The sequence below is a fragment of the Thamnophis sirtalis genome, unplaced genomic scaffold, assembly GCF_051295495.1.
Source record: "Thamnophis sirtalis isolate CommonGarterSnake01/CBP01778 unplaced genomic scaffold, rThaSir2_p1.2 scaffold_1, whole genome shotgun sequence".
Taxonomy (NCBI): Eukaryota; Metazoa; Chordata; class Lepidosauria; order Squamata; family Natricidae; genus Thamnophis; species Thamnophis sirtalis.
This window is the reverse complement of record NW_028261381.1, coordinates 152,493,695-152,505,950: the sequence shown is the minus strand read 5'-3', so window position 1 is coordinate 152,505,950 and position 12,256 is coordinate 152,493,695. Positions and strand designations below refer to the sequence as shown.

Below are 12,256 nucleotides of genomic sequence, written 5' to 3'. Positions count from 1 at the left end.
GTAGAGTTTAAACTCATATATCCAATGCATCTGGAGTACATCTAACTTGATAGAAAAAGACTGTGGTTGCTCAATGTAAAAGGCAAAATACTTTTCAGTATGTATATAGTCAGAGATACTTCTAAATTTCTGTTTCTTCAAAACATTTCTGAAGGCCAGCAATGTAAAGAAATGATGTCCAGCAACTTAGTTAAGGTTGAGAAATGTGACAGTAAAATCAACAATACCCAAAACAAAGATTTTAATTTACAAGTAATCTATTTGGCACTGGGTAAGTTTGATTGCCTAAGAGTTATATATTATGCAACATCTCTAATAGTACACTCACAGAAAAACTTTAGACATTTTAAATAATAGATAAATGATCATTTAATATTTTGTTTTACCTCAAACAGAAGCTTTGAACTGATGTAAAATACTTGGGCAATATATTTTTTCCTAGTACAAAACTGAATAGAAAAATTAGAAAAGTAAAGTTCTATATATAACAGGTGCTGGAGCTTTGGAATTCCAGATGTAATAATCTGATGAAAGTACCTCACGAGCTAAAATTCAAAGAAATTGAGAAAGTAAGTTCTTAGATTGATTATATCTTAATGTACAAAATACATTTATTTTTTTAATTTAAAAAGCAATGCTTTCATAAGACATAAGACAAAGGGACAGAATATTCTAACATGCTCCATTAAAAACTCAAATTTTCAGACCAATACACAACAAACAGATATAAATATCTGGAAGTTAAATGTCTTTTCTTCAATTTAAATTGCCAAAGATGTAATATGCTCACCTGTATTGATCTTTGCTTTGCCTGATGAAAAGACTTGGATGGAATGTTGGTCTGTGTAACATCCAGTAAGTGTGAAATCCAAGATTTTAAAATAAAGCTAAAGATAATCAAGCAAAAAAAACAACCCACTGAGAAAGAGATGCAGTGACTCTCATTTCTGATTCTGAAAATGAGATCTCTTGAAAAGATTCTTAGGAACTTCCATCCTCTGAGCACACAGATACCATTTTCCACTGACTGCAAAGCCAGATAGCTAAGATCTTGTTTTCCCCATTTTCTCTTAAATATCACAACTTACTTTGACATATGCAGTATTTCCAGTACAAACAGCATCTACTGGCTGATCCCGATTTGTTGGACCAAAAGCAACACTCCCAGTAAGAGAAATTTCCAGTGATTTGGGAAATTTTTGCCCTTTAGAGTAAAAAAAAAGAGAGCTTGAAATATTCCACAGGGACTATTTAATATTTATATGGCATTTCTTCTATAGGATAAACTAATTAGATAAACAAATATGTTGGTCCTTTATAAAACAGAGGTGGGGGAAAGTCAACAACCAAAGCAGTATGTGGAGAAGGATCATTTTACCATTCAGAATACATCTTATCACAATGTACTTCAGTTCAGTTCAGTTCAGTTCAGTTTATTGTATTTATATGCCGCACTTTTCCCCCTAAGGGGACTCAGGGCGGCTCACAACTCGAACCAGGGAAGGGGGATACAGACAAAAAGTTTAAAAAAATAAAGCATAGCAATGCATAATTTAAAACACAACAGTCATACCATTCGAGACGGGGGCAGTGTAATTTTTGGTCAGATTCACTTTTGGTATTGGGAGTCTAACTCAGAAAAAGTAGGAAAGTGTGCAAAATATAGCAGAATAAAAAAGCCAAAACAATTCTGGCTTTCAAGGATGTTCATGGAAAAGGTAGACAGCTGCCAAAATAACAAAGAAAAAAAAATCCAGGTGCCATTAAGGTTTTTGAAAAATTCTAAATAGTAAATTTTCAGAAATGGATAATAGAATTCCCACTTTTTGGTAGCTTTCAGAGCCTTCTAAGTTTGCACAGTTGAAATTTTGGACAAAAATAAGTTTGCTAAACCTTATAAGGGTTGTTTTTTTTTTGTATTGATCCTATCTCCATGGGCCAAAATATTTGGCCTGTCAACTGAAGATACAACAACACTGACATGTATTCCGTGGTTATGAAGCCTCGCCAAAGTACACCTTTAGCTGCAAATAAAAGGTTGTTCATGCCTTTTAATCTCATCTGCTACTTTGGAAAAAAATTCTGGAAAGATGGTAAGGCTCTTTATAAAGCAACTTAATTTCCTTCCAGAGGGAGAAGACAAGTAAAGGCCTAAGTGAAAGAATCTATCTTTGGAATTCTCTGTAGGATACTTTTAGAAACATGGGAAGCTGCTGTATATTGTCAATACAGAGCTTCTAGCAGCCTTTGGGTAGGAATTTTCCCCACTTTATTTGAGATTGTCAGGAATTAAATGATAAAGCACAACACAAAATAAATTTCTTCGTCCATTAGTAAACAAAGCAGCCTGCAGGATGTTTCCAAACAAAACTGAGCCTTTCCTTGGATCAGATGAGGCCAAATATTTTTAACTTACCTATGAACCAAATCAGCAAGCTTTTCTCTTTTGATACCTCAAGTTGGCCGTAGCTGAGTTTGTATTCCAAGTGAGTAATAGGACCTCTAAGAATCGAGAGCAAAGCATTATTACTTGTTGCAGAAAGGGACTCTACATGACTTTATTATTTAACAAAGCAATTTTGAGTAATTTCTGAACAACAAAGAAAACACCACATCCCTTTTCTATGAATTATATCTGACCCGAATCAACAACATATCAGTTATTCCCACTCTTGGTGCCCTGCAGATATATGGATTTCAACTTCCAGAATTCTCAGCAATGGACATGTTTCTGGGGGTAACTGTGGGATGTAAAAACCTTACATCCAGAATGTGTCAATTTTTCTGGAAGGCTGGTAAATAAATAAATTCCACATTAAAGTCATGGTTTTGGGATTTGAAATGATTGCAATAGAGAAAACTTACAATAAAGTACCTTGCAATTTTGTAATTCACTGAACTATTTCTAAAATTCAATCACACGATTCATTCATTTAGGTATTTCCTGAACGCCCATTTTGACCTTCTTTTTCAAAGCTTCATGTACTATTTCAGTATTCAAGTTAACTGTGTTGTATTATATCTGTACATGTAGCCTTGCTGAATGCTCCTAAATGGAACTGGCAATGCCGCTACTAAGCAAAGCGGTTGCTAAGTGGGAAATCACATGACCATGACTGTGTTTTTTGGTTGGAAACAAGGCTACTCCGTTTTACCCACTGGACTTTTGTTTTACTCCTAATAATTCGCCTGCCCTTTGAAATGCTCAGATGCCTGCTTACTGTCCTGTATTGCACTGAAAGCCCAGAGCTGGGAGCCATGGGTGCACTACAGAAATAGATTATGGTGCCCCCTACAGAAACTAGAAAAAGTAGAAACAGTAAAAAAAAATCACGCAACTGTAAGCTCTACAGAAATCAGAGCAAAGAGACTTGATTTTGCTAGGGTGGGGCTTGGGTATGTTCCTCTCATCTAAACCCCTTAGTTTCCAGATTCTGAGTCAGAACCTCAGTAACATCACTTGGACATCAAGCACTGAGAGATATAATTGGCTGTAATCAGCATATTGCTACCTCATCCCGTGTTGGTATCTGGTAATCTCAGGTAGATGTTAAAACAAAAGTGGGGAGGGAATGGAGTCCTGGGATATACCACAAAGAAAGGATCAAGAGCTAGAGCTCTCCCTGTATAAATGCCAACCAGAACTGCATTGAAGGAAAATCATCGAAACACTATGTTTCCTGCTCATAAGCCTGAGTCTGTACAGAAGTATACCATGACTAATAGAATTAAAGGCTGCTGAGAGATTAAGGAAGACACAGAATATATGTACTACCCACCTTTTGATTCCATCACTGGTCATCTACAAGCATAATCAATGTCATCTCGATACTGTGCTTAGTCAACTTGAAAGTCAATTGAAAGAGATCCCTATACTCTGTTTCCTCAAGAGGCTTGTGAAGCTGCTGGTTGACTGCTTTTCAACATTTCCCAAAAAGGAAAGTCATGGGACAATTCAGAAATTATCCACTACTATTTGATCAAGGAATGTCTTCTTGAGGAAGGGATGGACCACTATTCAGGCAAATTCATCCCTTCAACCAAGAATGAATTCACCACTATTCAGACCCAACTAATTAGCACTTAAGACTTATATACCACTTCATAGTGCTTTTACAGCCCTCTCTAAGCTTACAGAGTCAGCATATTGCCCCAAGCAATCTGGGTCCTCATTTTACTGACCTAAGAAGGATGGAAGGCTGAAGCCAACCTTGAGGCGGTCAGAATCGAACTCCTGGCAGTTGGCAGAATTAGCTGCAAGACTGTATTCCACTGTGCCACCATGGCTCTCTAAAGAATGCTTTAACCAACCAAAGAAGGATCTACTGAATTTACATCCTCAGGCCTAAGGAGCCTGTCCACTTTTTCAGAAGAAAAATATTCCCACATAACCAGATGATTAATCAACAGTTGGAGTCCAGTTCAGAGTGAATCTAAATGAATTTGCCAGATGTCTTGGAAAAAAATTGTCACAATAGCCCTTCAGATGATTTTCTGAATCATTTGTCTCTCCCCATGGTCCTGGCTTTTTTTTTGTCTTCCAATGGTCCTATTTAAGGTTTAGAGCAGGTTACCTTTAACAGGGCCATGGAGTGGCGAAATGCAGAGGAAGGATGAGAGGAAAAATACTGGCATTTTGCCACTTATTGTCATAATGTCATCCTTAATAAAGGCCATTATCTGTGTTCAGTCATATGCGTCCTTCATCTTCCTCTAGCGGTGCTCTGTTGCTTCATCTCTCAGAGATCCACTGAAAACCAGAAGGCTTCACAGGCAGGAAAATACCACAAGGTGTAATCTGATCCCAGACTCCAGTCACCCTGTGACTCCAAGAGGAAACTAAGGCCTGAGTAGATAAATAGTCAGAAACCTCCCTAAGCATCCTCTAAAAACCCAATAGGCTATACCAGGTTTCTGGCAGACCAATAAAATGGTTCCTACCTTCTTGAAGTAGTACACTCAACTACGCTGGCCAAATTATTTTTCTATAAATGGAGGTTTTTCAAATATTCTCCAAACAACAAAATAAGTATTTGCTTTGTTGATTTGAGTGGGGGAATGATTATTCTTACCTATTAAAAAAGGGAATATAAGCTTTGCAGTATTCAAAAGTATTTTTCATACTTTCATGAAGTTTCAAGTGAATTGTGAACTTCCACTGTGATTCTTCTTCTTTCAATTGATAAAATCCCAAAATAGGTGGAACAGGTACCTGGTTGGGGATGTAGAGATAAATAGCTGAATTTGTTATATTTCTAAATTAAAATCATTTAATGTATTCTATAAATTGTTGGTTTCCATTTTTAGTATGTTGTAAAGCTACCCTTAGGCTTCTTTTGGAAGTATGTGATAAGGGTGCACATTCTAAAATAAAATAAAATAAATTAAAATAGGATGACAGCTTCCAGATGTCAGATATAAACTCTGTGATTGCTAAACAGTAAGATAATTAGGCAGAGAGTGCTTAATTCTAATGGAAAATAGGAATTAACAACTCATTTGCAAGCTAGATTCTCTAAACCACTGATCAGCAGGGTGCTAGAAATATTTCTAGGATGAAGGCCAAAAGCTCTCCTAACACCATACAAAGCATGTAATGAGCTGGAGGGCCATTGCTAACTTGAAAATTCCTTTCAGAATCACATAGTTGAGAAGGGATCATCTGTCATGTTGAGAAGCCAAGCTATTGCCAAGGAAGATACTGGGGCTGCCTTGTCTTTTAGAGATGAAAATTAGGTAAAAATCAACTCACATGTTAGAACATTACTCATTAAAAGTTCTTTTTTTTCATAATAAATTTATATGGGCACTGTTACTTCAATATGTTTAATGAGTGTACCTAAACTGTTTTTTTCTAGTTTGATATTAGAAGCCTTTGATAAACATTTGTTGTTGTTATTCCTGATTGGTCTATTACAAATCTTGAAAACTTACCTGGGAAGTGTAAAAGCAGAGATTAAACAGATCTGAAGGCGGTATCAGAGGGAATTTGTAAGGTCCACTGAAAGCTGAGTCATCCATTGCATCAACACTACTGGAGGTCAGAATAGCAGAATCAAGGGATGTTACACAGGGGTGGACCAAAATATCTTGGAGAGGAGAACCATTGGCAGGGAGGTTCAAACCAACAGTCACATTGGGAGCAGTGCCTTCTATATCACACTTCAAACACAAAAACATAGGAGAATAGGAATTTACTGGTGAACAGCCTAATTTACAATACAATACAATAGCAGAGTTGGAAGGGACCTTAGAGATCTTCTAGTCCAACCCCCTGCCTAGGCAGGAAACCCTATACCTTTTCAGACAGATGGCTATCCAACATCTTCTTAAAGACTTGCAGTGTTGGGGCATTCACAACTTCTGGAGGCAAGCTGTTCCACTGATTAATTGTTCTAACTGTCAGGAAATTTCTCCTCAGTTCTAAGTTGCTTCTCTCCTTGATTAGTTTCCACCCATTGCTTCTTGTTCTACCCTCAGGTGCCTTGGAGAATAGTTTGACTCCCTCTTCTTTGTGGCAGCCCCTGAGATATTGGAACACTGCTATCGTGTCTCCCCTAGTCTTTCTTTCTCTTAAACTAAACATACCCAGTTCCTGCAACCTTTCTTCATATATTTTAGTCTCCAGTCCCCTAATCATCTTTGTTGCTCTTCTCTGCACTCTTTCCAGTCTCCACATCTTTTCTAAATCATGGCGACCAGAACTGAATTTAATACACTTCCTACAATAAATCATGTACTATCTTGTGGAAAGAGAAAAACTCAACTTTTTTCTTGCTTAGAGTAAGGAGTGGACAAATATCTTTTCTGTAGCTAAATGAATCTTTTTAGTTTTCAAATCAGAACTGAATTTTGAAATTATTTTCTTACAAAATATAAGCACAGCAAAGAACTGATGTTTAAAGTAAATTCATTACAACCCTCAATTTTATAAATGTTGCCTTATACAAAGTATGGTGATTTATTCAACCACAATAATGTACTCTGATTAGCAACAGCCTTCAAAACATCAAGCAAGAGTTCTGTTTTTGCCAACATCTATAGATTCTTTTAATAGAAATTGGTGGTAAATGATTTATATAATCCAACATGCATATTATGGCATAGGATTATTGTTCTTTATTATAACATTTTACCTTTTTGTAAAAGCATATATGTAAATAGATAACATCTAAATATGTCTTCCAACCTGGACTTCATCATTTACACTGTAAATTACTCCATTTCTTATCTAGAAATTAAAGGTTCAAATCTCTATTGAGTTGTCAAATACACTCAAATTGCAATCTAATTTTTTAAGTATGACACAATGAAAAAAATAGCACTTATTTTGCAGTATGCAGATTGGATTACATTGTCAGTGCTTCTACTCCAATCAAACACTATATCAATATATTTTTTAAATTAACCATAATTGGACTTCCAAATGTACACAGGCAAATCAGATTTAGAGAAGTTTACCCTTTTTGCTTTTTCTCTCTTCCAACTCTTCCATGTCTATTTATAGGAGTATATAATATGTCAGAAATGTGTTACTGATACTCAATTTGACCAATTTCATAAGGCTATTTTGAGTGAGTGAGTGTGTGTGTGTGTGTACTGCATTTGAAACATTGTATACTGAAATATATACATTTGGTAAATAAATAAAAATCAATGTAAAATTGTTAAAATTTTTAGAGCTTGTGCTGTTACCAGCAAGATCATAATTGTAAGGTGAGATTTTCATTCTGTTTTAATTTACCAGAATGAACCGAGACTACCCTCCCCCTCCTCATCCCCCAGTATCTTTCCTTTGGCATGCTGAAGCATTAAAAATATTAAGTTCAGCTTCTCTACACACCAAGATGAGCTGAACTGTTGCTTTTCCAGATGCATCCATGTGTCAAATAGGTTATAGAGATTTGCAATAGGAATCCTCTCACCTTGCATGTTATAGTTCCATAAACTTGCCACATGTCTGCCACATCCCTTTGGTCATACTGGACAGATTTGACTTTTTCAATGATACAGATATTAACTTGAGGCTTTCCCTTGTATGTGTTGGTTCTCCAAGCTGGTGGTTTCTGAGTGTGACTATTTACAGCAACGTGACTGTTTTCCAATGAACCATTTAAATTTGCATCTAGTGGAGTGCCCAGAGGACAGGCCTGCATAACCAAACTTGGAAGTTGGGCAACTTTGGCACTCCTCTCTGCTTCACTCTTCTGATTAGAGTTCATAAAAGCCAGGAGACCTGACAAGAAGTCAAAAGCCTGAGAGATTCCACTGATACTGAAGAGAGGTGGCCGTGGCATAAGGGACTGTTCAACTAAAGGGAGGCCAACATAAATCAATCCACTCTTCCGGAAAGCTACCACAGGCCAGAGATCCTTCCTTTCAACCTGCAGTGTATAGACTGAGGTCTTGTTGATTCTGGAACAGCCATCTCTGCACTCCACAAAGTGTTGACCTTCATCTATCAGCCTCAATTCCAAAAGTAATGCTTTAAGGAAAGGACCATCTTCTGGTATTGGCACATAACTTGGCCCATTGAAAAACTGTGCTCGCTTTTCAACTGTGGGGTAACGTCTGCAATATAGAAATAGAAGTACAGCAGAAATATTAGCATTCTCTACTGTCATCTTGCTTGCACAAATCTGGAATCAGGTACAAAAGATCACATCAATCTGTTATTATTCCACATATATAAAACTTGAAATATATCAGGTTGATGCTGGAGCTAATTTGCTAAAATCCTGTCCAAATCATAAACGGGCTCTAGCATATTTCAGGTTAAAAAATAAGCATTTTATGCAGTGACACAATAAACTTTTTTTGCATCTTTTATGTTCTTATATTCATGTATTCAGCTCTCATTTCACTTGAACAAGCACTCATACCTCAAATGTATCTCCATTAGTGATTGCAGAGATGCCTTATCTTAACTGAGGAACTCAGAGACTTGACTCTTCATAGTTCTGTTACCAACAAGATATGCTAATGGTAAAGACACAATGCTTGCATTATTTGCCAGCCTAACTATCTGAGAAACAATGTTTTGTATCTCTCTGTTCAGAATGGTTGACTATCATTGGCTGCACTGGTATCTCTCCTTAATGATTAGCCCTGTAGTTAATTATTTCATTATTCAGTGTGAAGGAAATATCAAACACTTGTAATATCACCAGGAGAGCAGAAAAATGTATTTTTTAATAAATGGATTTAACTACCATGTTGTACAATAATTATTTCTAAAAGACTTCTTTGTCAGAATCAAGAATCCCCCCCCCCCCAATTAATCTAATTCAAAAATGTCAAGTTGACAGTGTAACTTTAGTATAGTAGGAATGAACAAAAGGGAATAATTGGTAATATGTTGAGTTGGTATTTGAACTTGGCATGGTGGAAGATGTCTATTTGTTATTTCTAATTCCCAGTTTGACTGAAGGATGCCTGAAGTGTTCCTGAGTCTACACTGCAGAGTACAATTACTGCTATACCTAAACAATCACCATCACAGTTTACGTAGATTTTTGGGGAACAGTATATAGTCTTTATGTTTTTCATTTCAACTCTTGCAGCATTCACATGAAATAACTAAGGGCTTATGGGTGGCAGAGTATATTCTTGTTTAGATATAAACAAGTTTTTCCATTCTGCAATGGTATGAATGTTTCCTTTTTATTTAAACTTTTTTTTCAAAGCTTATATTTCTGATTCTCCTTACTGCTATCTAGTGGCTACCAGTTATTTGCAGCTTGGATATGAAACTTATTCTGGCCTTCTCTCCAGTCTTTGTTATAGGAGAGGACAGCAATTATTGGGTTAAGGCTGAACAACTCATTTGTTATGGAAATCCATAGTCTCCACTCATCTCTAGTACAAGCTGCAAGTAGGCCTGCAATATCATAATATTTCTACAGAGATAATGACTCATACAGAAAGGATTTAAGATTTTATGCTTATGTAACCAGAATTAACCATAAATTTAATTCTGGTTACAATTCACAATCCTCCACTCCACTTCTCCAATAAAGTTTAAGAGCCATTGCTCTTCATAAATAACAATGGGCTAGACAGACCAAAGATCTAAGGTTTCCTCTGTTCCCAATGTTAATTTCTACGCTTTCAAAAAAATCATAGGCGCTGTAGATTAATAATGTACAGACAGTTCTGTGAGAGATTCCAGTCTTTTGGAATTACAGCTATCAGTGAGCCTTGGAAAGAATGAAAAAAGCTCTAAAACAAGCTTAAACCTATATATCAGAAATGGCATTTCCTCCAATGTCCTCCTAGCTCAGGAGTGTCAAACTGGCAACCCACAGGCTGGATGCCTCATGCACAGGCCACACCCACCTCAGCTCCACAAAGGGAAAAAACATTGTGATATGTCATGTGACGACATGAAGCTGTGAGTTTGACATCCGTGTCCCAACGTATATGATAAAAATGTCAGCATATAATTTCCCGGGGTGGTTCTATAACAGAGAATACTGCATTCTATTGAGACATCTTCAGAGTTTTTATTTTATATTGGAAACTCAAAGTAAATTTGGATTGCACAAGGTTATGAAGGAAAGAAGTTGTAAAATGGCTGTTGGTCCACTTTAACCTACACTTGTATATTCTGAGAGCATCTCTCTGTGTGGTAGCAGCCAGTTCATTCTCATTACTTGCTTGATGCCAAAGCTAGGGTATCAAAAACTGAGACTGTCTGCATGCAAACATATGCTGTGCTAAATTATAGATTCTCTCCCAAAGACTGCAGGATGCTCACTATCCCTTAGCTCAATTCACATGAGTTTTGCTTTAAAGTATAGACAGAAAATGATAGAAAAATCAACATAAGGTGCCAATATTTGCAGTAAAAGAAATGTATGTTATACAGACTTGGACCAGACAAATATACCATATTACCTGGAAAACAACACAGTGCTTTGTGCCTCTTGCTCATGACTGATGAGCCATAGTCCTCTCAGAGCCATCACTGATAATAAGCAGACTGGAAGATCACTTTGTCCATGATACCTTTACTGCCAAGAAACTTCCAGTTCTGGGCATTGTTTGATGTGGCTCATAAATTCTTCGTTCTAATTTCCAATGGTGCAACTTGCTTCTGCATGGGAGGATTGGATTCTTTCATTCTCCACCAAACTCCCTTTCCACAAACACACCATCAGGGCACTTATTAGACCCACTTCTCTCGTTAATTACACTCAGCACAAAAATCTAGGGGAGAGAGATTAGGGAATCTTAAATGTATTGAACAGGCTTTCAAAAGGAAACAAGGCCCCCTCCGCCCAAATCAGACCCAGACCCATTCTATGCATGGCGTTACACCCCCAACAAACACCCCAGTTTTGTAGGTCAGCAGTTCCTTCTACAGGGCTTCCCAATTTGAAAAGCCCAGTTCTAGAAAGAGGATCCCCACCCAACCTGGCCCTTATAGCAGGGCAGAGCCTCCAAATTAGGAAGAAGCCCAGCTTCCCTTCCATGTACAGTAGTGTATTGTTCCACTGAGAGGAAAAGGCCTCTCCTAGCGGGAAAGGCAGATTCTCTTGCAGCACACAAAGCCTCTTCCCTAGTCAGTGTCTTCTCTCCTTCTTATAGGAGAAAGTCTCCTGACCTAAGCCAACGAGCTGCATTGTGTCCCTAGAGTCCTTGCTCCGAAAACGCCTTTCCCTTATAACAGGAAATCGCTTCCTTTAAACCCGGTGAGACAACAGGCCTCAACGGCGCCGAGCAGAGCCCCCTTTTACAGAGTGCGCGGCCTCCTCCCGCTGTAACTCGGTCCCCCCTCAACCAGGAGCGCTTCCGCCACCCGTCCCTTCTCTGGGTGACGGTTTGAGGAGGCCTTCGGTCCCAGCGCCGATCTCTTCGCCGGGTCTCTCCCTCCCCCTCCCCCGAAATGAGCGGAGGGTAGCCGCACCGAAGGGCCGAGGAGACGACAGCGGTGGTGGCAGCGACAGCAGCAGCTGACTGAGGCGCCTGGGCGGAGCCACCTTGCAGGCCTCACCGCGGCTGCGAGCCGAGCAGCACCGGTGGCCGCTTGGGGGGCCTATGGTTGGTTTCCGAAGGAGGAGGAGTTGGAAGTTGCCGCCGCCGCGGGAGCGGCGAACGCGGCAGCTGGAGCAACCTCGCTGCGGGGAGAGACAATGGAGGAGGCCTGGGCTGGGCGCCGGGTGGCCGGCCTGAGGGGACGGGTTCGCGAGAGAGACAGCGACGGCAGCGCTCTGGCCGCGGTCACACCCGAGCTCTTTGAGGTAAATATTGG

At 38.7% G+C, this 12,256-nt stretch overlaps 2 protein-coding genes across 3 annotated transcripts in view; one reads left to right on the top strand and one right to left on the bottom strand.

The window, feature by feature from the left end:
- Positions 1-224: 224 nt before the first annotated feature.
- Positions 225-12,050, bottom strand: AP5M1 (adaptor related protein complex 5 subunit mu 1). 2 transcript variants are annotated; one of them, XM_014063720.2, is made up of 9 exons: positions 11,912-12,050; positions 10,900-11,211; positions 7,926-8,571; positions 5,935-6,162; positions 5,073-5,212; positions 2,417-2,502; positions 1,089-1,204; positions 791-887; positions 225-545 (listed from the first exon to the last, which is right to left on the bottom strand). In XM_014063720.2, exons 2-9 carry the CDS (start codon positions 10,965-10,967, stop codon positions 463-465), a joined length of 1,464 nt encoding a protein of 487 aa, XP_013919195.2. In that variant the 5' UTR covers positions 10,968-11,211; positions 11,912-12,050; the 3' UTR covers positions 225-462. The 2 variants fall into 2 exon arrangements, with proteins under 2 accessions (XP_013919195.2, XP_087584184.1); XM_087728058.1 differs by lacking the exon at positions 11,912-12,050 and adding an exon at positions 11,742-11,874.
- EXOC5 (exocyst complex component 5) overlaps positions 11,954-12,256 on the top strand; it is a 30,970-nt gene continuing 30,667 nt past the window's right edge. Inside the window, exon 1 of the mRNA XM_014063717.2 lies at positions 11,954-12,245. Coding sequence (XP_013919192.2) covers positions 12,138-12,245 — 108 coding nt within the window. The 5' untranslated portion in view covers positions 11,954-12,137. The remainder of the gene's footprint in view (positions 12,246-12,256) is intronic.